Below are 21,632 nucleotides of genomic sequence, written 5' to 3' on the forward strand. Positions count from 1 at the left end.
AAGGCACTTCCTATTGCACTTGAAAAGGAAGTGATTTTCACCAATCTTCTGGACTTCAGAAGGAGAGCAGGCTAGTAATTCAATGATTTACTAAGTTTCAGATAAGAAAGGGATCAGACTACATTCCGTATCTACCCACCTTCACCAACGTCTGATCCGTGTCCTGGGTTTATGGTGCTGATAGAAAATTCCAGGAATTAAAAAAATATTAAAGTTTTAAAGTTACTAGATCTCAGAAACCTCTGGACTTTTAAAATAAAGTTAAACCCAGAATTTGTAGAGCATGTTCTTTATTAGGACTAGACATGGCAAAAGGAAAAACATGCCAAAAGGATCACTGAAACTAGGCTTTTTATCACATCTGGAATGAAACTTTGCCTGCAAACACAGCATTTAAAAATATTGTAAATGTTGCTAATTGTATTTGAGAGGCCACTTCAAAGCACAGTTATGGCAGTGTATGGTTGACTTTAAAGAGAACCAGTGCCTTTGAATATGCTTGCTACTTTAGTGGTTTACAACAATTGCTTCTAATCTAGGAAGTGTAACATAATGGTCAAAGTATAATAAGTTTTAACATACTTTACCAGGTGCATATTTCTTACAGAGTCTATGATATTCTTTGGAATTAAGCAAGTCAGAAAGCAGAAACTAGCCTTTAGATAAACTATAGGAGATATCCCTGATACCCATCTGCAGAAAGAAAAGAGACACACATCAACTGAAATAGTTTAAATGAACCGAAATAGTTTGGAATGTCAGTTTAAATATTTTGGTGAGTTGAACCAAATTCAAATCGGCTAAAAGAACTAAATGTTGGGGCGCCTGGGTGGCGCAGTCGGTTAAGCGTCCGACTTCAGCCAGGTCACGATCTCGCGGTCCGTGAGTTTGAGCCCCGCGTCAGGCTTTGGGCTGATGGCTCGGAGCCTGGAGCCTGTTTCTGATTCTGTGTCTCCCTCTCTCTGCCCCTCCCCCGTTCATGTTCTGTCTGTCTCTCTCTGTCCCAAAAATAAATAAAAACCGTTGGGAAAAAAAAAAAAATTTAAAAAAAAAAAAAAAAAAAAAAAAGAACTAAATGTTGACTCATTTGACAAGAAAAACCAGTGGGAGGAGAGGCCTTAGACTTGGGGTGGGGGTGGGGGTTGCGTCTGGTGGTTCATGTTCTTTCTCCTCTCTCCATAGTGTTACACCATGTCATTTCATCCTAAGGTTGGTTCCAGTTGTAACTATATGATAGTTGTCAGAGGATAGAGGCCAAGTGCTTCTTCCTGCACATCCAGAGGCCTGCTTCTTCCCCAGCATTCTGAGCAAGAGTCCTGAATGTGTCCCTCCCTGAATGGAACAGCTTACATCATAGGACTAATCCACAATAATTGTGGCCAGGGAAATGGTTATGTCGATTGATTTATACCAATCAGGATGCATGTCTGGAGCTGGGGATGGGCTCATTTCTGAGAAGGACATAGATTATGTGGAGGGCAGGTAGATACTAGTAGGAAAACTGGGGAAAGGGACAAAGATACTAGTAGGAAAACTGGGTGTTCACTACATGGACATCTGGTCTGAAAGACAATAGCAAACCCAGGGCTACGTTTACTGAAAATCACCGTTGGTATTACCAATAAGAAAATGGTTCCCCGATTACAAACGAACAATAGCAACAACAACGTTCCAAGGCCAATATGTTTCTTTTATTATTTTGTGTTTGACTTAAGATGGCTGAATGATTTCATTTTCAGTTATAAGCATTACATTAATTCCCATGCAAAAACCCAAGACTGCATATGCCTGATTTCAATTGGCTAAAATCCAACTTGTGAGTCTGGACCTTTAAGATCAAATCCAAATTGTTGCTTGACCTTTCCAATAGAAGACATCATGGTCATCCTTTGAGATATCAGCTGGGCCCCTGACCTCTCAGACACCACAGTTTGCCATGAGTCCATACCAAAACAGGGAGCCAGTGACTTGTGGTATCTAAACCTGGCAAGTGATTTCATTCATGAAGATAAGACACCTCCACACAAAGCTACCACCCACAGATATGTCCTCGTTCCTGCTCTATAGAAAACCTGCTTTTGAACAGGCATGGTGTCTTCTATTCGGGGATTATAAATTCTTTCTGCCAGTTTTCCCCACAACTCCCAGTAGAAGCAAAGAGACTTTACATAAAAGCTTACCTCTATAACCCCAAAAGCAGTACATACAAAGACACCTACTCTATCAAATATATTTTCCCCAGCTTCGGATGGTCACTTAGCAGGTGTAAAGCTTTACAAACTTCTCTCCGTAAGACAGGAACCAGGAATATCAAAGAGGGAAAAACAGGACCCCACAATTAAAGGAGAACGAAACAAATGCAAAGAATCATTCTATTGATCGAGAGAAATGGGTTAAATGAAAAAAAAAATGACAGCATTTCAACAGTGGATGTCAATGTCTATTGAAACACACACACTGGAACTCTGACAATGGCCAAGATTTCATTAGTGCAAATAACAATTATAATGGTATGTTCTTTAATAGGATTTAAATAAGGCTTCAAATAATTACACACGCTAAAACTACCATTTGGAAACCTTAATTCTGTTTGGAAAGTTGTCAAACACACCCTCCAAACCATCCAAAGTTCTGATCTGAGGACAATTACATTCAATGAAGTTGCTTCAAAACACAACTGGTAGCATTATCACTTTCAAAGTCTACATTGTTTGGTGAAAAGGGGAAACTACTCCCGTCACTGGTCAAAGGGAATAAACCCAGCTAACATACCAGGTAGTTTCCAGGTGCAGATGATTCTCAAATATCTGTAGTGATGAAAGCTCATTAAAAAAAAATTAAATAAAAAGACAAAAAAAACCCACAAAAAAACCCACAACAGAATCCTGAAGTGTCAGAAAGAGATCTGTTGCCCTATCCTCATTAACAAATTTGCACAAAGCATGAAACGGTAAAAAAGCAAGAGAATTCATGGGCATTTTCGTCTATGGCTCAAGTTCTCCTTAAAAAAACCAAAACCAAAAACCAATGTGACAATAACTACAAAAAATAAACAACAAAATCAGAGGCAGAATATGAAATAGTAATATACTGTTTCAGAGCCTGCACCGTCCTGCAGAACCAGGAAACTTAAAATGTGTTCTTAACAGATCCAATCTAGGCTGGATATGTAAAAAACGGAAAGTCAGCATCACAAACCACACTACACATGATGAGCGTTTGAGAACCAGAAAAAGGGGTGGGGGAGGGGGAGGCAGCAAAACGCTCAGAAAAATTTATCATCAATTCTGAAATGGGGCCTTGTGACATCATCAGGGTTGATAAAGACAGAGATGGATTTCCCCGGGTTCTCAGTCACTAGCTGTTGCAGTTTTTTGGCCAAACGGTCATCAGGCTGGTTGGGGTCCCCTCCGTCGGACTGCGGGGAGGGGATGCTGGTGGTGCTGCCCCGCCTCTGGAGCTCCAGCGTCAGCCGGTTGGCCGCCTTGACGTGCTCGATGGCCGTGCGCAAGTGCTCCGCCGGGTCCGAGCGGACGGAGGAGAGCTTCCGCGCATGGAGCATGACGGTCTCCTCTGACAGGTGCTCCAGCATGTTGCACTGAGGGATGAAATAATTGGGGCACATCTTGTTGACCAGACAGTGTTGTAGGTCATCGATGAGGCCCAGCAAAAAGTGGGCTGCATAGTCTTCTTGGGCCAAGTAGTTGGCAGGAAGTCTGTCACAGGCCCAGAGCATCATGCTCCGCAGGTGATAGGGGCTGATAGCCTTGGGCCGGGACAGGAGTTTAATGATGATGGCTTTGCAGGCCTGGTAGGCCTGCATGAGGCTACTAGAGATGCACTTCTTCAGCTGCACCTCGCTCCTGGCAAAGGACAGCCGCCATTCATTGTCCTTCTTACCCTTGTATGAGCAAGCAGGCACCAAGTAAAACCCACTGATGACCTCTTCCTCAGTGATCTTCCCATCCCAAAAGTGGTTCTCCATGAGCCAGCTCTGGGCCACTGCAGGCCAGCCCTTGAAAGATACCACAGGAACGATATCATACAACATGCGACTGCTCCCCACTCCCAGAATGATGGAGATGATGGTCCCGTTCTTCTCTACCTTTTCCACCTTTGGCATCCCTCGCTGGGGTTTCTTCTGGATCTCCGAGAGGACAATGCTGATGGAGTCATAGAACCAGTCGGCCACTTTGGTTGGGGAGAAGAAGTAGTTGGTGGCACCATTGATGTGATCCACGATGGTGCAGCAGTCTTTCCACTTACTGATTGTCCCCTCGTCAAAGAGCCGGAGGCTCAGCCAAGAGTGGCACAAGGCTGAGTGGCGCATGTCGAGTGTCACAGGCTGATTACGGTCATGCAGCTTAAGGGCTGGCACCAGAAGAGTGAAGTCCATGTCATAGTCTGTCCCCCGGGCATAGACATTCAGCTCATCTAAGTCCAGGTCCACCACGCCTTCCCGGACTCCCCCGGAGAGCAACAGGTACTCATTGGCCACTGGAAGTTTTTGGTCCAGCTTTTGCACCATTCCTAGAAAAGCAGAAAGAGAAAACACTATTACAGGAAGCACAGATACCAGACTCTTTGGCATCAATGTAGAACGTTCTGAGTTTCCAACACCCACTATTCGCTTCCGGTGCAAATTCAGATCTCAGGCTGCCACACGGACCCAGACAGCAGTATTTTCTTCTTTCTCATACATGCGAGAATACATCCTTTGCTGAGTGGGAGAATTACAGTAGACTTTTCTCTTGTAGCAAGAGCAGTAACTTTTTCAATCATAAACAGGGGCCTTCCTTCCCCCTGTCATCACCATGGTCAGTAGCATCACCATCCACTAGATCATCCAGGCTGAAAACCTCAGTAAGCTTTAATCTTCATTGGCTTCTACAGCCAAATTTTGTCTATATAACCTCTGCAACATTTCTCACTCCTTCCCTGTTCCCCATCTCTGCTGTCATCATACAAAGCCAGGCTCTTTTGTCTCTTGCCAAAACAGCCTCCTCACCCCTAGGTTTGCCCTGAGTAAACATCCCTCTGTGCCAGTGATTCTCAGCGTGGGCTGTGGAGACTGAATGCGGGACACTTTCAGGGGGTGGTGAGGTCACAGCTCTTTCCACAATAACACTAACACATAATTTGTCTTTTTTCACCGTGTTGACACCTGAACTGACACTTGATGGTATGAAGTAAGTGGAGGGACAAACTGGTAGGCATTCGTGAAGACAGTGGCACTAAACCACACTGGCAGTCATTGGACTCTTTACTGTACTAGCATTAAAAAAAAAAAAAATTCAAGGGTGCCTGGGTGGCTCAGTCGTTTGAGCGTCCGACTTCAGCTCAAGTCATGATGTCCCAGTTCATGACTTCGAGCCTCACGTCCGGCTCTGTGCTGACAGCTCAGAGCCTGGAACCTGCTTCAGATTCTGTGTCTCCCTCTCTCTTTCTCTGCCCTCCCCCTCTTGCACTCTCTCTCTCTCTCAAAAATAAACATTAAAAAAAGTTTTTTTTAATGAAAAATGAATTAAAAATTATTTAAAAAATTCAGTTTCACTCCAGAAAATCCCTAATGGAAAAGAAAAATGAAATGGGTTAACTTTATTAAATCCCAACTCTTGAACTACCTTTCTTTTTTAAATTTTTTAAATGTTTACTTATTTGTTTTGAGAGAGAGAAAGAAGGGGGCAGGGGCTGAGACAGAGAGAGAGAGAGAGAGAGAGAGAGAGAGAGAGAGAGAGAGAGAGAGAGAGAATCCTAAGCGGGTTCCACACTGTCAGCACAGAGCCCAACACAGCATGGATCCTGACCTGAGCAGAAATCAAGAGTCAGATGCTTAACCAACTGGGGCCACCTGGGGCTGCCTCTCTAATGCTGTGTGACAAAATGGGAAGCAACCAGAATGCACTTCTGCCTCACACTGAAATACAAAAGCTGTCCTCAAGAAGAGGGTTCATGCTAGAGCTGTGGGCTAAGTCAGCTGCTTTGTTCATGGAAGACCATTTTTACTTTAAAAAACCACGATAAACTATGGGCATTCAGACGTGGGTATCTGATAGACATTTTCATTAAAAAATGAACAAAGTTAACTTGTCTTCACACACACACACAAAACAACTGAAATATTTATTACCAATGAAAAAAACCCAGGGTTTTCAAAAAAAAAAAACAAAAAAACACACACACTAAATTTTAGAAAACTCATGTCTTGCATCATGAGCTTAATATCTTCCCAAATGGTATGCTTTTCTAGTACAATTGTGTGGTGATATAAAAAACGTGATTTTTGGATGCTAACGTGAGCTTTTTGAGAGAGAGGACTATGTCTCCACTATGTGGTAGGCAGGCATTGGGCCCTGTACCCAGTGGGAATGGAACTGAAGGTATGACTAAATGACAAAGGAACAAAAAGATAGAATTAAAGGGACTGAACCCATTAATGGGATGAATTGTTTAAATAAAGACTAAATGTAAATGACTGTCCCATCCACATACAAACATGCCCTTCCTGCCAGCATCACTCTCTGTGACATACGTAACAAATTTTCTCCAAATATTGCAAAGAACTATCACAAACTACAGTTCCATTATTCACTGCAATTACTTTGAATCAACATGGCCTATTATTAATAAGACAATCCAAATGCAAATAGATAAGCCTTGTATACAGGCTTATGCTACCATTTTATTTCAGAATTTAATACTCAAATGAAATAAAAATGTGCTCTCTTCTGTTCTTTAAGATCCTATTTTCCAAACCACATTAACCATGAAAAACTCTCATTTAGTGCCATTTCCGTACATATAAATAGGAATATAGCAAGCTACCACTTTTGTTTTAAAAAATCCATAATTGGTCAGAAAGAATCCAGTATACCTGACTGGGGGCTGTTTCTCACACTCCTGCTGTCAGTGCTGTCCCTTAAGGACTGGCTGCCAAGAGCCAGCTCAACCAAAGTCATGTCCTGGACTTGGGGTGAGGATGGGGATACATATCAATCTGGGAATGCCCCGGTTCAGGATACTCTGAAAAACCATTCAAATCCAGAGTTCCCGGGGGTGGAGGTGGGGGGTCAGCTAAGGCAGACACTGTGGTCTTCAAAGACACCTGACTTCTCCCTCTGCCTGATCCTCCTTAGGGTCCCTCCCTTCTATGGTGGCTGATCCCAGGGGTGTTTCTTAATAAATATCCTAACTCCATTCCAGGGACTGGTTCCTAAGTAACCCAATGTAAGGCATTACATACCAACCAAGCAAAAGCAGCCTTTGCTACAATGTCAGCATGGAAAATTTATCTTCCTTTTCCTTTTATTTTTTTAATGTTTATTTATTTATTTTGAGAGAGTGTGGGTGTGCACATGCGCAGGCGAGTGGGGTGGGCAGAGAGAGAGAGAGAGAGATACAGAGAAAGGGAGAGGGAGAGGGAGAGGGAGAGGGAGAGAGGGAGACAGGGAGGGAGGGAGACAGGGAGAGGGAGAGGGAGGGAGGGAGGGAGAGGGAGAGGGAGGGGAGAGGGAGAGAGAGAGAGAGAGATACAGAGAAAGGGAGAGGGAGAGGGAGAGGGAGAGGGAGAGGGAGAGGGAGAGGGAGAGGGAGAGGGAGAGGGAGGGGAGACAGAGAGAGAGAGAGAGAGAGAGAGAGAGAGAGAGAGAGAGAGAGATACAGAGAAAGGGAGAGGGAGGGGGAGGGGGAGGGGGAGAGGGAGGGGAGAGGGGAGAGGGGAGAGGGATAGAGAGAGGGATAGAGAGAGAGAGAGAATTCCAAGCAGGCTCTGCGATGTCAGCACAGAGTCTGCTCACCAACCGTGAGATCATGACCTGAGCAGAAATAGAAATCAAGACTCAGAGGCTTAACTGACTGAGACACACAGGTGCCCCTATGTTCCTTTTAAAAGCGGTTTTCAAAAACCAAATTTAGCAACCAAGGATTAAAAGTTACCATTAACACCAAGACAAAGAAAGATTCATTTCTCAATGGCTACCATGTTTCAGTATTAACCTCATCTTTATAATGTAACAAATGTCACCACCTCAAGTTTTAGCTACAGGATAAACAGGTAAGATTTGCTTCTCAGAATCTAGAACAGGTTGGGAGAATCATTTTCACTATTTTATGGGCTCACAGGTAGGCAGTTGCTTTCAAAGAGGAATATTTGATAATGAAATAATTTGTCATTATTTCAAATATTTTTAAATTGTAGCATGTGGAGTGCCATAAATGCATGTAAGAGATATGTTGAAATATTATAATTAATAAATAAGAGCTGAACAAACTAGAAGTGGTATTATAATTTGGATACCACATCACTGTTCCCTCTTAGGCATAAATGACTCAAAACTCTATACATTGTTTTCTGTCCTAAACAGGAGGAAGCTGGCTTTGAGCATACTACCAACCAGACAACCAGAATAAGTTGTGCATTAACAGGCTGAGTATAATTTGTTTACAAATGTGCCAGGTAAGAAAAAGCTAAATTGGGGCACCTGGGTGGCTCAATAGGTTAAGTGTCCGACTCTTGATTTTGGCTCAGGTCACGATCTCATGGTTTCATGAGTTCAAGCACCACATTGGGCTCCGTGCAGGCAGCATGGAGCCTGCTTGGGGTTCTCTTTCTCCCTTTCTTTCTCTGCCCCTTCCCCACTTACACTGTCCCCGTCTCTCTCAAAATAAATAAATAAAACTTAAAAAAGAAAGAAAGAAAAAGCTAAAATTCACTTCTGCCCTCTACTGGATTAAAGAAGTTTTAATATGTTGCCAATTGTTAGCATATACACTAAAACATTCCTGCCAGTAATAAAATGGTCTTTCCTCCCCAGTGTGGCTTATGCACCAGTTAAAATGCTGCCCCTCCTTTCAGGAGACATAAAACTATTTGTCTAAATTCTGTGTTCGGGAGTTAGGTTAATTTTGGACTTAACTCCTTTAAAGGGCAGAGAGAACTTTAGCAGCAGAGAAAATATTGCTGAGGCTCATTTGCTAAGCTCCTAAAAGTTAGAAATACAGTCCCCAAGGCCAGTTGTTCCAGAAGCTAATCCCCTGTGGCACTTACATTTACATTTACCTGCCTGAGCCAATTAGTATGCAGTGTTACCACTGATTTGGTAACACAGACTGGAGCCTGCCCCAACATTCTACAAACTCAGATGCCCTCCTTGAAAACTTTCCTAGGCCAAGTTGAAATGAAAATGAGCTGACATCAGCTATCATGGTAGATACAGCCAGGGGCTGGAGGGAAAAAGGCAGAGGAGAAAAAAAAATCAACCCTACACTTTGGCCATGGACACCAGTTCTGACAAGTGCTTCTTTGAATTGATCCAAGGATTTCTGTGTAATTACAGGAGGGTGAGATCAAGTGACTGGCTGTTTAGCTATTAGTGAATTATCCAAACCCAAGAGTGAGAATAAAACGAAGATACACACAGAACGCTGAGCGTGTCAGCAGGAGAGAGAGAGCGTATTCCCTTGGGTCGGTCTCCTCTTTTTCACGGAAGCATCAGCACATGTTTGCTCTTAAAAACAGAAAGCAAAACTGCCACCCAGCCTCCCTTCCTGAAATTGATTCCTTGATTTTGCTTTATTCCTTAGTTTCTACTTAAGAAGACCTTAATTAATGGTGTAACTGGTAACTAAAGAGTTAACAGGGCAGCTAAGCCAGGCTGCAACTCTTTTACCCAAATCTACTAGTTCTCAGGCATGCTGTCTGCTACCCTGTTTCTATGGCATAATATTCTTGCCTGACACCCAGTGATAACCAAATGTTAATTCAGTTGTTTTGCAGAGACTCAAGATTTCATCAAAAGGCCATCCAAACCAGTCAGGACCCCTGGCCTCCTCTTTGAGAACAAGGAAAGGAAAATAACACTCCTCAGTAGCTTCTCTCCCCTTTATCTGGACCCTTTTCCACTTGCCTTTAGCAATCCTGGACCCTCTCCCTTGGGTAGGTAGATTTAAGGCTTGCCCCGCCTCCACCTCTTTGGCTGTCTCTTGAAGAAACCCTTTCCTTGCTGCACACTCAGTGTCTCAGTGATTGGTTTTGCTATGCACTAGACAGATGGACTTGGGTTCTGTTACACTGGGGCCTCAAGTTTAAGGAATGACTTCCATGTCATCCACTTAGTCCTTTGCTGATCCTCCATAGAATGTCAAGTGAAAAATGGGACTCTGTCCCTGGCTCCCTCATATTCTCGTGAATGAAACTTGATCACACTCCAGTGACTTCATACTCCAAGCCATCATCGCTCAAGCATACGCTGCCAGATTGTTAACACCAGAACACAGGAACTGGGTATGGTTTCCAGCTTCACAGTGTCACTTCAGTAGATATGGGGGGGTGGGGCTCAAGGAGGTAATTTAATAAATGCTAAGTAGATAAGGTATTTGTGCAGATTCCATAAAAAACAAAACAAATCTGTTACCCATGTTGAAGGGAGAAAGATATGTCAAAGAGGTCAAATGTTTATGTCTTATTTTTATAATAATTTTTTGAAGTTTATTTATTTATCTTGACAGTGAGAGCGACAGTGAGAATGGGGGAGGGGCAGAGAGAGGGAGAGAAAATCCCAAGCATACTCCCTGTGCTGTCAGCACAGAGCCTGAAGCAGGGCTTGATCTCACAAACTGTGAGATCATGACCTGAGCCGAAATCAAGAATCAGATGCTCAACCGACCGAGCCATCCAGGTGCCCCAATTATGTCTTATTATTAAAGCTACAGAATTAGATCAGCTTTGTCTCTCTCTGTATCTTTGACTATGTATACAAAAGATTTCTACGTAAATTAAAAAAAGACCTGAGCATCTCAATAATATTCATTTCTAAAAAAGTGTTATCTTTTCTACCCAAACTCATGTGACACACCAGTAACAGTGCCTCATGACAGCCAGTGACAGTTAATAGTAGGAAAGGTACAGAATATAACGATGTTGACAAAATGCTTCTGTGATTCTGATACATCTCCTTGGGGAACCGTCTATTGGTTGTTAATACATAATAAAACCTTCCTATAAAAAATTGATTTACACTTCAAAGAAATAAATGTTTTTGTCAGGCTTACTTGACATTCTGAGAAACATTCTGAGAAATAGGCTGGCCACCTTATTCCAAGAAAGGCACCAATCTGCAGGAGTTTTAATGATACCAGTTTGGGGAAGATTTTCTTCATTCGTGGCAAGAAATCATATCTTTGGAGTCTCTCACCTTACAGAGGAGGTTCAGAAAGGAGAAATAACTCATTCAAGATCACACAGCCCAGGTGACAGATTAACAGCATTGTCTTATTTCCACAGTTGTTGCAAAGGTCAGAATAGCATATATATACTGTTTTCCTTATGACAATAACTGAACTTGACATAAATGCAGAATGCTTGAAAGGAAAGTAGCAGGGGGTCTGAAGGTAAAGTGTCAACTTTGAGCTTTCATTGGTCAAAGCTGTAGTGTGGCCTTGGGCAAGCAGCAGAACATGTCTGAGCATCCACATTTATCATGAGGAAGAATAGAATCTTACCATAGATAGATCTAATATAAGATACCTATCACAGATCTAATCATAAATAGAATTTATCATAAGGAAGATATCTTGCAAGGAGTTATTACTATTCCAAAATAAATAGACTGTAAGACACAGGAAATAGAGAAGTAAGACACGATTGGAACCTCCCAGGTTTTCAATAATCTGCTGAGTGGTCATTAATATTAATGGTTGTAACAATATATTCCATAATGCAAAGAGTCTGTTTTACTTGGCATAATTTCTGAGACAAGTGCATGTAATCTTATTTAAATCTTTTAAAAAACTGATTAACCCATGTATGGTAAAAACTAACTATATATGGTAATAGGACTGATTCAAAAGATGCCTCTTCAAAGGAGTCTCCCCTGATCTTCCCTTGTTTTGATACAAATATGTATGCAAGAGCACTGGACTAGGATAGCCTTGGGTTTAACTGTGGGTTTGTCATTTACTACTTAAATAACTCAGACAAGTTATTTAACCTCTTTATGTTTCCAATTCCTCATCTATTTAAAAAAAACCAACCAACCACATAACCACACTTACAGGGTCAATATGAAATGTCTAAGCACATAGTAGATATTTCATTAATTTTCCCCATATGTTCTTCCCTTTCTCCACTACCTGTAAAACTGGAATAGCAAACACCACCTATTTTGTAGAGTTGTTCTGAAGATTTAACTAAGCCTGTCTAAGGCCTCTAGCATATGCAAGGCATATAAAACATATTAGGTGAAGGGAGATGGATAGAGTATTCTCTCCCTTAGCTGTGCTCAGACTGCTGCTGGCCCACGGGTGCCTCCTCTGCTGAAGGCCATCGTGTGGGATGGCACCCAGCTTGGCAAGCAGAGGGCAGACTGGATTCCAGCCCTTCCTTGTTCCTTCTGAACAAATGCTCTGCATTATAAATACCTGCACACCCCTATGGAGGGCCTTGGTCTGAGTTCTTACATTAGCACTTTCTATGCCTATTGAATAGTGGGCTGTACTCACGGCTTATTTTTCCCCCTAAATAAGATAACAATATAAAGCATTTGACACAGTAATTGGCAAAGAAGCTCAGCAAATTGTCACAGCCGATCGTCCATAAGCTCCTGCAGTCAGGTTTTATTACTACAGTGGCTAACACAGATCCTGGGATCAGAAGGCAACTGCTTGTTGAGTGTACCATTGTGTCAGTCAATGTCAGTACCCCAGTAACACATCCCAAGGATCATGGGATTTGCTACACAACATAATACAAAATACTGCCAGCATATATCTGTAAGATCATTGACTAATAATTCAAAAGTCAGAGTGAAAGGGGCTCTGGGTGGCTCAGCCAGTTAAGCATCCGATTCTTGATCTCAGCTCAGGTCTTGATCTCAGGGTCATGAGTTCAAGCCCCACGTTGGGCTCTGTGCTAGGCATAAAGCCTACTTAAAAAAAAAAAGGCAAAAGTCATAATGGAAAAAAAAGCCTAATTTTAAAATCAGTTTCTTTGTCACAGTCTACTATGCTATTCTGAACACAATGAGCATGAGTTAGGCCTGAAATCAAGTCTGATTCACCCATGAACAACATAATTAACCACTCTGGGCATCTGTTGGGGAATGAAGTTAGGGAATGACAACTAAAATTTAGTTGGTGGTCACAGGGATAAAACGAGAACAGGCACACCAAATAACCTAGCATGTGGCCTGGTACCTACTCGGCAGCCAATAAAGACAGAGATCTGAGAACATGCATACAGTACACATTATCAATATATTTTCCTCATCTCATAAGTCTTGCCCTTTCTTCTTTTTTCTTTTTAGTTCTTAGGACAGTTTAAAAAGTCATGGCTTTTGCCAATTAGAACTTCTTGGCAAGATTCAAAGGGGCATCTTATTAGCTCCACCTAGAAGCTTCCCATAGCCACAACAGGCCATGAAAGCTACATATTGTCAGTTTTACAAGGCATGTTCACTTTAGAAGGCTCATTCTTGAAAGATGAAAAAAACAACAGCAAGTGGAAAGCAAGAATACTGCCAATATAGTATTAAATGGCTACCTGAGGACACCAACATATATCAGTGATGACCAGACCACCTTTCTCTGGATCTTCAGAAGAAGCGAGAAGTTTGTGATGGAGGCATTTAGAACTAAGTCAGCTGTACCCCATTAACCTCTGCCTGAGACTCAGATAAGTGTGGTTTGCACTGAAAGGCATTTGGGGATGTCTGTGCAACCACTTATCTTCTCTGAAACTGGAAAGCTGGGTTTGATTGGGGAATGGGGTTGTCTACATTTTAGAAGAGAAATAATACAGTAAGCTACATTCAGGAACTTGCAGAAATGGACGGAATTCAAAACTCAGGTTTAATTTGTTCATGCATGCAACACATAGTATTAGTGGCTCCTCTCAGCCAGTACTGTGCTAGGTGCCGAAGATACAAAGGTGAAGAGAAACACACAGCCCCGGTACATAACGCTTATCATTTAGTGAGAAAGCCACATATAATTGTATCAGTCATTGTATCAGTCAGGACAGATGCAGTTATGCTGAGTAACAAAGCTAAAGTCTCAGTAACTTAAAACAACAAAGTCTTGTTTTCATTCAGGCTGTATGACCATGAGGGGTTGGCTGGAGGCTCTTCTTGTCTTAAACCAGGACCCAGGCAGCTAGAGCAACCCTCATTTAGAACTTCACAGTTACTCACTGCAGTTAAAGAAAGCCCTGGAGGATCTCTTCAGCAGTTAAATGCTCTGGCCTGGAAGTGACAGATGTCATTCTCATTCATAAATCACTGGCCAAAACCAAACCAGTCACATGGTCTCACCCAACCCCCGGGAAGAAAGTACAATTCTACCTCCAAGCTGGGAAGGTAGAGAGACAGAAATATTTGAAAAGGAGCATGAACAGCTCTCACACTAATCAAATAATCAAACACTAATGAACATGTAATTATAAGCTGAGATAATAATACTGAAGGAAATGAATAAAGGTCCAAGTGAAAACACAGAAGAGGAAGTGGAGTGTGTATCATTCAGCCTGGAGAATAGAAAATTCAAGAAGGCCATGAGATCCACCTTTAAATATTTGATGAGTCACCTGGTAAAGAAATGGGCTTTACCTATAGGATTCCAGTAAGTAGAAGGCATAGAGAGAAATATTCTGCCTGATCTGTCAGTGAAAGACCTGTCTTGTGTCAGGTAGAATTTTCTAACAATGCTGCCAGTCTAGAGAGGGCATTTCCTGTCCCAAGAGATGATCAATCGTAATCTTTGGGGGTGCTGCGGCAGACTAAAAAGACAAATATGCGATGGAGTCTGAGTCTAGATGTCTCCCGAGGTGGCCGCTCATGACAAAAACCTACTACTGAAGACAGACAACTACACCATAGACTCCTAAAGCCACCTCTGGCCATCCCATGGGGGGCCCAGAAACAGTAGCAGTAAGAAACCCAAGGGTACACCAGACTCAAATGCTGGATGCTGCTCTCTCATCAGGTTTACCCATCTTCATCTTTAATCTGCAGCCCAGCTGCGGTCACATCTGTAACTCTGCCAGTTTTAAAAGGAGAGAGAGAGAGCATAGTACTAGCAGTAACACACATAAGAGCAAAAGTAGGGCTGACTTTCCACAGCACACTTTCAAGGTACACACATCTCATGCCAAAGGCTGAGAAGGGCACGTTTATTGGCGGAATGTTTTACTGTTACCTTATCCAAAGCTCTTGGCATTTTCAAGAACTTAAGACTGCCCTCATTTTATAGGTGAGGAAATCCCAATGAATATCAGTCAAGTAAATTGTTCCTAGTCACAACAGCTGAGCCGAGATCCAAATTCAGATTGATTTCACACTATCCCATGCTGCTTTCCAGCATTAAAAAGTTTCTTCAAGAGAATAAACAACTTCATATCTTCAAGCCTTTGAAATTGCCATATACAACATTCTAGGAAATAGTGGAAGCTTATTTCCCCATCTAAAAATAAAACAAATTCTATTTTGGAATGAAATGATTTCTAAAACAGATGAGCAGCTGATTTTAGGCATCCCTAAGGAATGAAGAATATGAGTAAAATAGTTGTGACACATAGCTCTGTATGCAGGCACGTGTATGTGTTGGATACTTAATTCTCAGACAATTTTCAGAGAGCATTCCACAAGTTGTCTTAATCACAACAACACCCTTGGCATTCTTTTAGGACCCCACGACACACTCTTGAGAACGTTCCCATCTATTTAGACGCATAGTCTAATTTACGTAGTTCAGTCTAAGAGCGAAGCCTTAATTTTAAAGTCAAATCCCCTAAATTTCTACTACTAAGGTGGGGAGACAGACTGAGGGTGGCTGAGAATGTCATTACCAAAGGAAATCGTAACCACAGAGCCATAAGCTCAGTTCTGAGTTCTGAAGCAGCAAAATCTTTCCTCTGTGGACACAGTATCTACTGTGGCAACATTTCTTCACTGAAAACCTAAGCTCAGACACACTGAAAACCATGGGGAAAGAAACATGAAGAATCCTGTGTCTTCCCTAAATACAGACTCCCCCACCCCACCCCCAACCCCCTGCCCAAACAAAAACAAAACCAAGAAACCAACTGGTATCCATGAGCCTATGGGAAGAGCTATCCTTCCTGTGACCCAGCAGCCTAAGAAAGTATGAGACTATTGATTAAAACTGGACTTTATAGCTGTAGTCTACACTACACACTTAGAGTTGCTACATTACCTCAAAATGATCCCAGTGTATAAAGACGGCTCCTCTAGAGGATTTTAAAATCATCATTGGCTAGCAATGAGCTTGTTTTAAAATTAGTTTACTCTGGAAAATTTCAAACATAAACAAGAGTAGGGATAATAGTATAATGAATCCTTATTATTGTTATTGACTTATTTTATTTTTTTCTAATATGTATGAATATACAAGTAGGTGGTGTGTGTGTGTGTGTGTGTGTGTGTGTGTGTGTGTGTGTGTGTACACTCACGTGTATGTGTGTAGGAGATGATGTTGATGCCCTGCCATGTTCTTGCAGCTGAGGTAGGCAGTGTCCTGCAAGCCGGCAGTCTCCCTTCTCAATGCCAATGAGTCTGCTCCTTTGTCTGGGGGCCGTCTCTGCTCTGGCACTACCAGGAAGTACAGGGGGCGCAATGCACAACAATGGACACCACTGGTGGCAATCCTCAACCAATGGGAGCAGGAATCGGTGAACCAATGCCCCAGCTTCCCCAGATCCTACTAGGACAATTCTGAAATGGGTTCTATACAACTTCTGAGAGGGTCTCACAAGATTAATGTGCTCATTAGCTCAATAACACTTCATTAGCTTTTCTCTCTTCTCTGCTTCAATTGCTCTACTCCCTTACTCCTGCTTCTTAGTACCACACCAAGGTAGTTCTTGTTTTGGGGACTGCATGTGCATGGGCATATGCACGCACACACATACACACACACACACACACGTGTGTGTGTGTGTATGTAGCAATACTACACAGGCACATCTCTAATAATTCTGGATAAAATTATAACATGTCAGATTTATAAATGGCCATGAGACCAGAAGCACAATCCAATGATAATGAATTACTTGTTCTTTCCCACGATCAAGGTATAGATCTAGTATACGTGGCTTATAAAACTACATCTGAGCATAACTCCTAGAAAGAGTTCATCATCTTTCTTCGCTCAGCAAGCTTGTTTTCTGGTTCATTTACAGTTAGCACCTTGCCTATTAATTTATTGCTTTGCTGATATTCCAATTCTCATTTTCCAAAGGACATTCTAAAACCTCTTCCAATTCTAGAAAACTTTGGAGAGATGAAAACTTATATATTACTTTGAAATTGGGATTTCTTCCTCAAATTACAAAGAAAACAATAGGGAGTAGGTTTGAGGAGAAAAAGCCAGCCTCCCAGTTTACTGCAGAAACCAACCTTCAGAATGGAGCTTGTTCAAGTGCACCCGCCTTATTAATATGTAAAAGGTCAAACCAAATTCAAAAGCCAAAATCACATTTTTCTTTCAGCTTCCACCTGGGATTATTCTGCCTCTGTTCCTCTAAAATATATGGAAAAAATTGTGAATGATGTATTTAATCTCTCCATTAGGTGACCTTTGCCCATACTTTCTTTAGCGTAGTGCTTAGGCCAATTATCAGTTATTTGTTGACCTGTCAAGTGTCCCTTTGTCTGATGATATGTGTATCCCCTAACCTAACACGACAAAAGTTCAACAGATTTCAGTTGAATGAATAAATAGATGGTATAGCCTAAAGATAAGAGTTTATGAGCATCTTCCAGGATGAATTGCCAGGGTGATAGATAAACTTACACAGATAGTGTCAATTTGACACTGTCATTTCCAGACCCAGTGAAGAACTCCAGAGCCACTATATCTATAAGCAAAGGAATCACACTCCATCTACAGAAGAGAAGGAAAGGAGAAGCTAGGACCCTGTTAATGAGCTGACTCTAAACTAACTATATGGTAACTACACAAAGGCATCTCGTACTCTCCAAGAATAATTTAACTCTAGGATATTTTCCAAAGCACCAATTTCTAGCCCGCAATCATAGCCAGAGATTAGAAGAAAAGCTACTATGTAATTACAGTGTGATCTAAGATCAAAGTCTAATACCTATGTGTGTGTGTGTGTGTGTTTTAATGATAAATGGTGTGTTTTTCCTTTAATGTGCAAGAACAGACCCTGCAGGTAAATGGATTCTGTCTTACTAAGCAGTTTCCAATCACTGCCAGGAGATGGCACCCACACCCCATTCATTTACCTAGCATTTATAGCTGGGAACCATAATCAAAGAATCCTAAAATGAAAGCTTTAGGGAAGCAGAGGCTTAGCAAAGCGGTAAGATTTGATAAGACTATATTACAAGCAACCCTCCCGTGGGCAGTGGTAATTCAAGGTACCACCCAGTGACTCTGAATTTTGCCTTCTGGTTTCCTGGAGGAAATCTGTTGGTGATTCAAGAGCTCATAGGCTCTATCTAGGTTGAGCCAAGACTAAAAGATGCTTTGTCTGGGCAGGCGATGTGATTGACAATTGATTCTCAAAGTATATTAGAAGACCTTGTTGCAAGGCACAGAGTTTCAGCTCCGATTTGCTACAGTGAAAAAAAAATCATAAATAAAGCTTCAAGTGACAGGAATAACGGGTATCGAGAAGGTGGAGGAAATAGTCCTTGATGTTATAAGGTTAAGATACCACTCTCTCTGGAAACTGTTTGATTCTGACTACAAATAAGTAAATACACCAAAAGATTTTGGGAGCCAAGGTTATTAATAAAAAGGAAATTGATTTTTTAACCTGGATTCAATCAATAAAAGTAAAACACATATTGATTTACACTGTATGCTCTGTACGAATGTGTGTTCTGCCGTTCCCTGAGAATGGCCATCAGTCATTTGTGTGAAGAGCATTAGAATTCTCATTGCACAGATATGGGAACTGAGGCTTTTGCCAGCTGCAAAGACTGGCCAATACAAGTGCACAAAATACCTACATGGTTGTTTGGCCTAAATTGGATTAAAAACTAGTCTATGGGGCGCCTGGGTGGCGCAGTCGGTTTAGCGTCCGACTTCAGCCAGGTCACGATCTCGCGGTCCGTGAGTTCGAGCCCCGCGTCAGGCTCTGGGCCGATGGCTCGGAGCCTGGAGCCTGTTTCCGATTCTGTGTCTCCCTCTCTCTCTGCCCCTCCCCCGTTCATGCTCTGTCTCTCTCTGTCCCAAAAATAAATTAAAAATGTTGAAAAAAAAAAAAATTTAAAAACTAGTCTGACCACATTCAATTATTTTGAAGAAAGGAAAACTGTGTCATTTGGATTCCTTACCAGGTTCCTAATTGATTTGTTGCAGGGTGGGCAGAAAGGTGGAGAAAGGGCTGAAGAGGTAAAGCCTGTTCTGCTAGGGGCAGTCTATAGATGATAAACCTAGAGGTCTCAGTTATGCCTGGCCTGGGTGGGCTACTGACATGATGCCCCTCTTTCTTTCTGTATGCCAGCAAAAGAGACATACAGCATTCCTAGGAGATAACTTGCCTTTAAGTGTCCAGTCAACAGTTATTAATCAGTTTTCCATATGCCTCATTACTGTGGCATATTAATTAATGATGATGACCCCTTGCCTATATTGTCTTCATCTTCATTTAAATAAATCTTACGTCAAATACTAACACCCTCAGATTTCCAAACAACAAAGTAGTAACATCCCAAAAATCTGCTATCTCAAAAAATAACTCAGTTAAGAAGTCTTAAAAGTTTTCCCATTATAAAAGGCCAGAATGTTCCACATCAAAGTCTGGATTGGTACAACTACACCCATACCTATAATTTAAGGAAGGATGAGAGGATCAAATAAGTATTTCCAAGAAAAACAGACAGAATATAAGTACTGACAGCGTGACAAAGAGCGGACTCTACTTCAGAGCCATGATTGTCTACCTGATAATTACTTTCAGTATCTGGGTAGAAACATACTTTATTGTTTGAGCTTGGAAATGTTCACATCAAAAGAAGTCAGACTTAAAAAAACAACCAGTCAAAGCCCGGTGCGGAGGTTGAAATTTGCAGTTTAAAAGCACGGGAAGATCATTTGAAAGAGGGTCAAATTGTTGCAGAGTTTTTAAATCCACACCCACACAATAAAGAAGGGAAAGTCAAAGAGGAAGTCAAGAAGTGAATCTCTTAATGATGAAGTGGGAAAGTGGTATTTTGAGAGATGGCTTTTTCCCCTCCTACTTCTACTTGTCCTCCAACCATCAAAAAAGGGAGCAAGACTCCGTAGTGTGGGGTTGAAAAGGGGTTGAACAGCTAGGAGTTGTGAACTAACATAGGGCAATTCAATATTCTAGCTAGGAATTGTGAACTAACATGGTGGCTATTAGAGGAGAAATAAAAGGTGTTTGTTTGTTTTTTTTAACTTTATAGTGGTAAAGATTATTGTTGAATCAGTTGCCAGTTCAGGAACTCTTGGACTCCCAGGGACAAAGTTTAAGTCGTATGTGTGTACTCCACACATAGAATGAATGAATGAGTCATAGATGACTAGAGCCAGAACTGACCTTCCAGGTTAAATACTCCAGCTGTCATAGTTGTCAGATCAGGTTGCTGAGGCCCAAAAGGCAAAGGTGACACAGCACCACACCTGGCACAGGTGCTAAAAACGAATTTAAAGTCCTGGTCCTCAGTCCAGGGCTCTCACCAGTCCGTATGTGGGTCTCTAACCAGGAGTCTGTGGAAACTATGGGTCCCTGAGGCCCCACTCATGACTGAAGCATCATCTCCAGGGACACATACATGTTTTAAACTAGCAATGTTGAAATGCCTTCAAAAATTGAGACTATTCCCTCCCTCAATTTTAAAGCAGACAGTTTAACTGCATGTATTCAAGAAAGGCAAAGCTGTCAAGGTAGAAGAAGGGGTTCACCACACCTATAATTCTCTAAAATCTTTTAGAGCAGAGACTACCTGTTCTTCAAATCAAGAAAGACACAACTTTGACGCAACTTTTGGAAACATGACAGCATTTGAGATTCAGGAAAGATAGGACATCTCTCACTCCTTATGACTGAGGGACTCATTAACATTGGCGACCTCCCACTTGTTCATTGTGCTCTGAATGAAAAAGATCTGGGTTTTGTTGTTGTTGTTGTTGTTGTTGTTGTTGTTAGATTTCTTCCAGTTTTTTTTTTTTCCACACCCTCTCTCTCTCTCCACCCATCAGATAGTGGCTGATTTTTGTCCTCTACTTCAATCTTCAACTTAGACAAAGCAATTGTGTAATCAACCAAGAATGCTTGAGGGCTCTTGGCACACTCCACTCCTCACTCGGGAGCACATATTTGGGTCAGTGAGTATAGGCTGTAGGGCTGGCTTGGCAGCCAGGCAAGAAGCCTGCGGTGATGGGCACAATTACAGCTTAGTCCCTGAAACCAAAGATTACACAGTGTGAATAGAAGCGTTCACTTTCCAGAGCTATCAACTGTCCCGAAGGCAAATTTAGACACAATGGATTAACCACAGACACTAATATTTATACAGTGTCCCTTCCAAAAACCCAGTCAGGTTAGGATTTACAGTTAAGTGGGGAAAAGACCAAAGGGCAAGAATATTTTTAAAAGATGGTGCTTGCCTGAGAAAGGTCAT

The 21,632-nt window shown here is 41.8% G+C and overlaps 1 protein-coding gene across 2 annotated transcripts in view; it reads right to left on the minus strand.

Moving 5' to 3' along the window:
• Nucleotides 1-1,669: 1,669 nt before the first annotated feature.
• Nucleotides 1,670-21,632, minus strand: part of MB21D2 (Mab-21 domain containing 2) — a 121,376-nt gene continuing 101,413 nt past the window's right edge. For both annotated transcript variants that reach the window (XM_058730853.1, XM_058730854.1), the window contains exon 2: nt 1,670-4,530. In XM_058730853.1, coding sequence (XP_058586836.1) covers nt 3,266-4,530 — 1,265 coding nt within the window. In that variant the 3' untranslated portion in view covers nt 1,670-3,265. The remainder of the gene's footprint in view (nt 4,531-21,632) is intronic.

The sequence above is a fragment of the Neofelis nebulosa genome, chromosome 5 (assembly GCF_028018385.1).
Source record: "Neofelis nebulosa isolate mNeoNeb1 chromosome 5, mNeoNeb1.pri, whole genome shotgun sequence".
Taxonomy (NCBI): domain Eukaryota; kingdom Metazoa; phylum Chordata; class Mammalia; order Carnivora; family Felidae; genus Neofelis; species Neofelis nebulosa.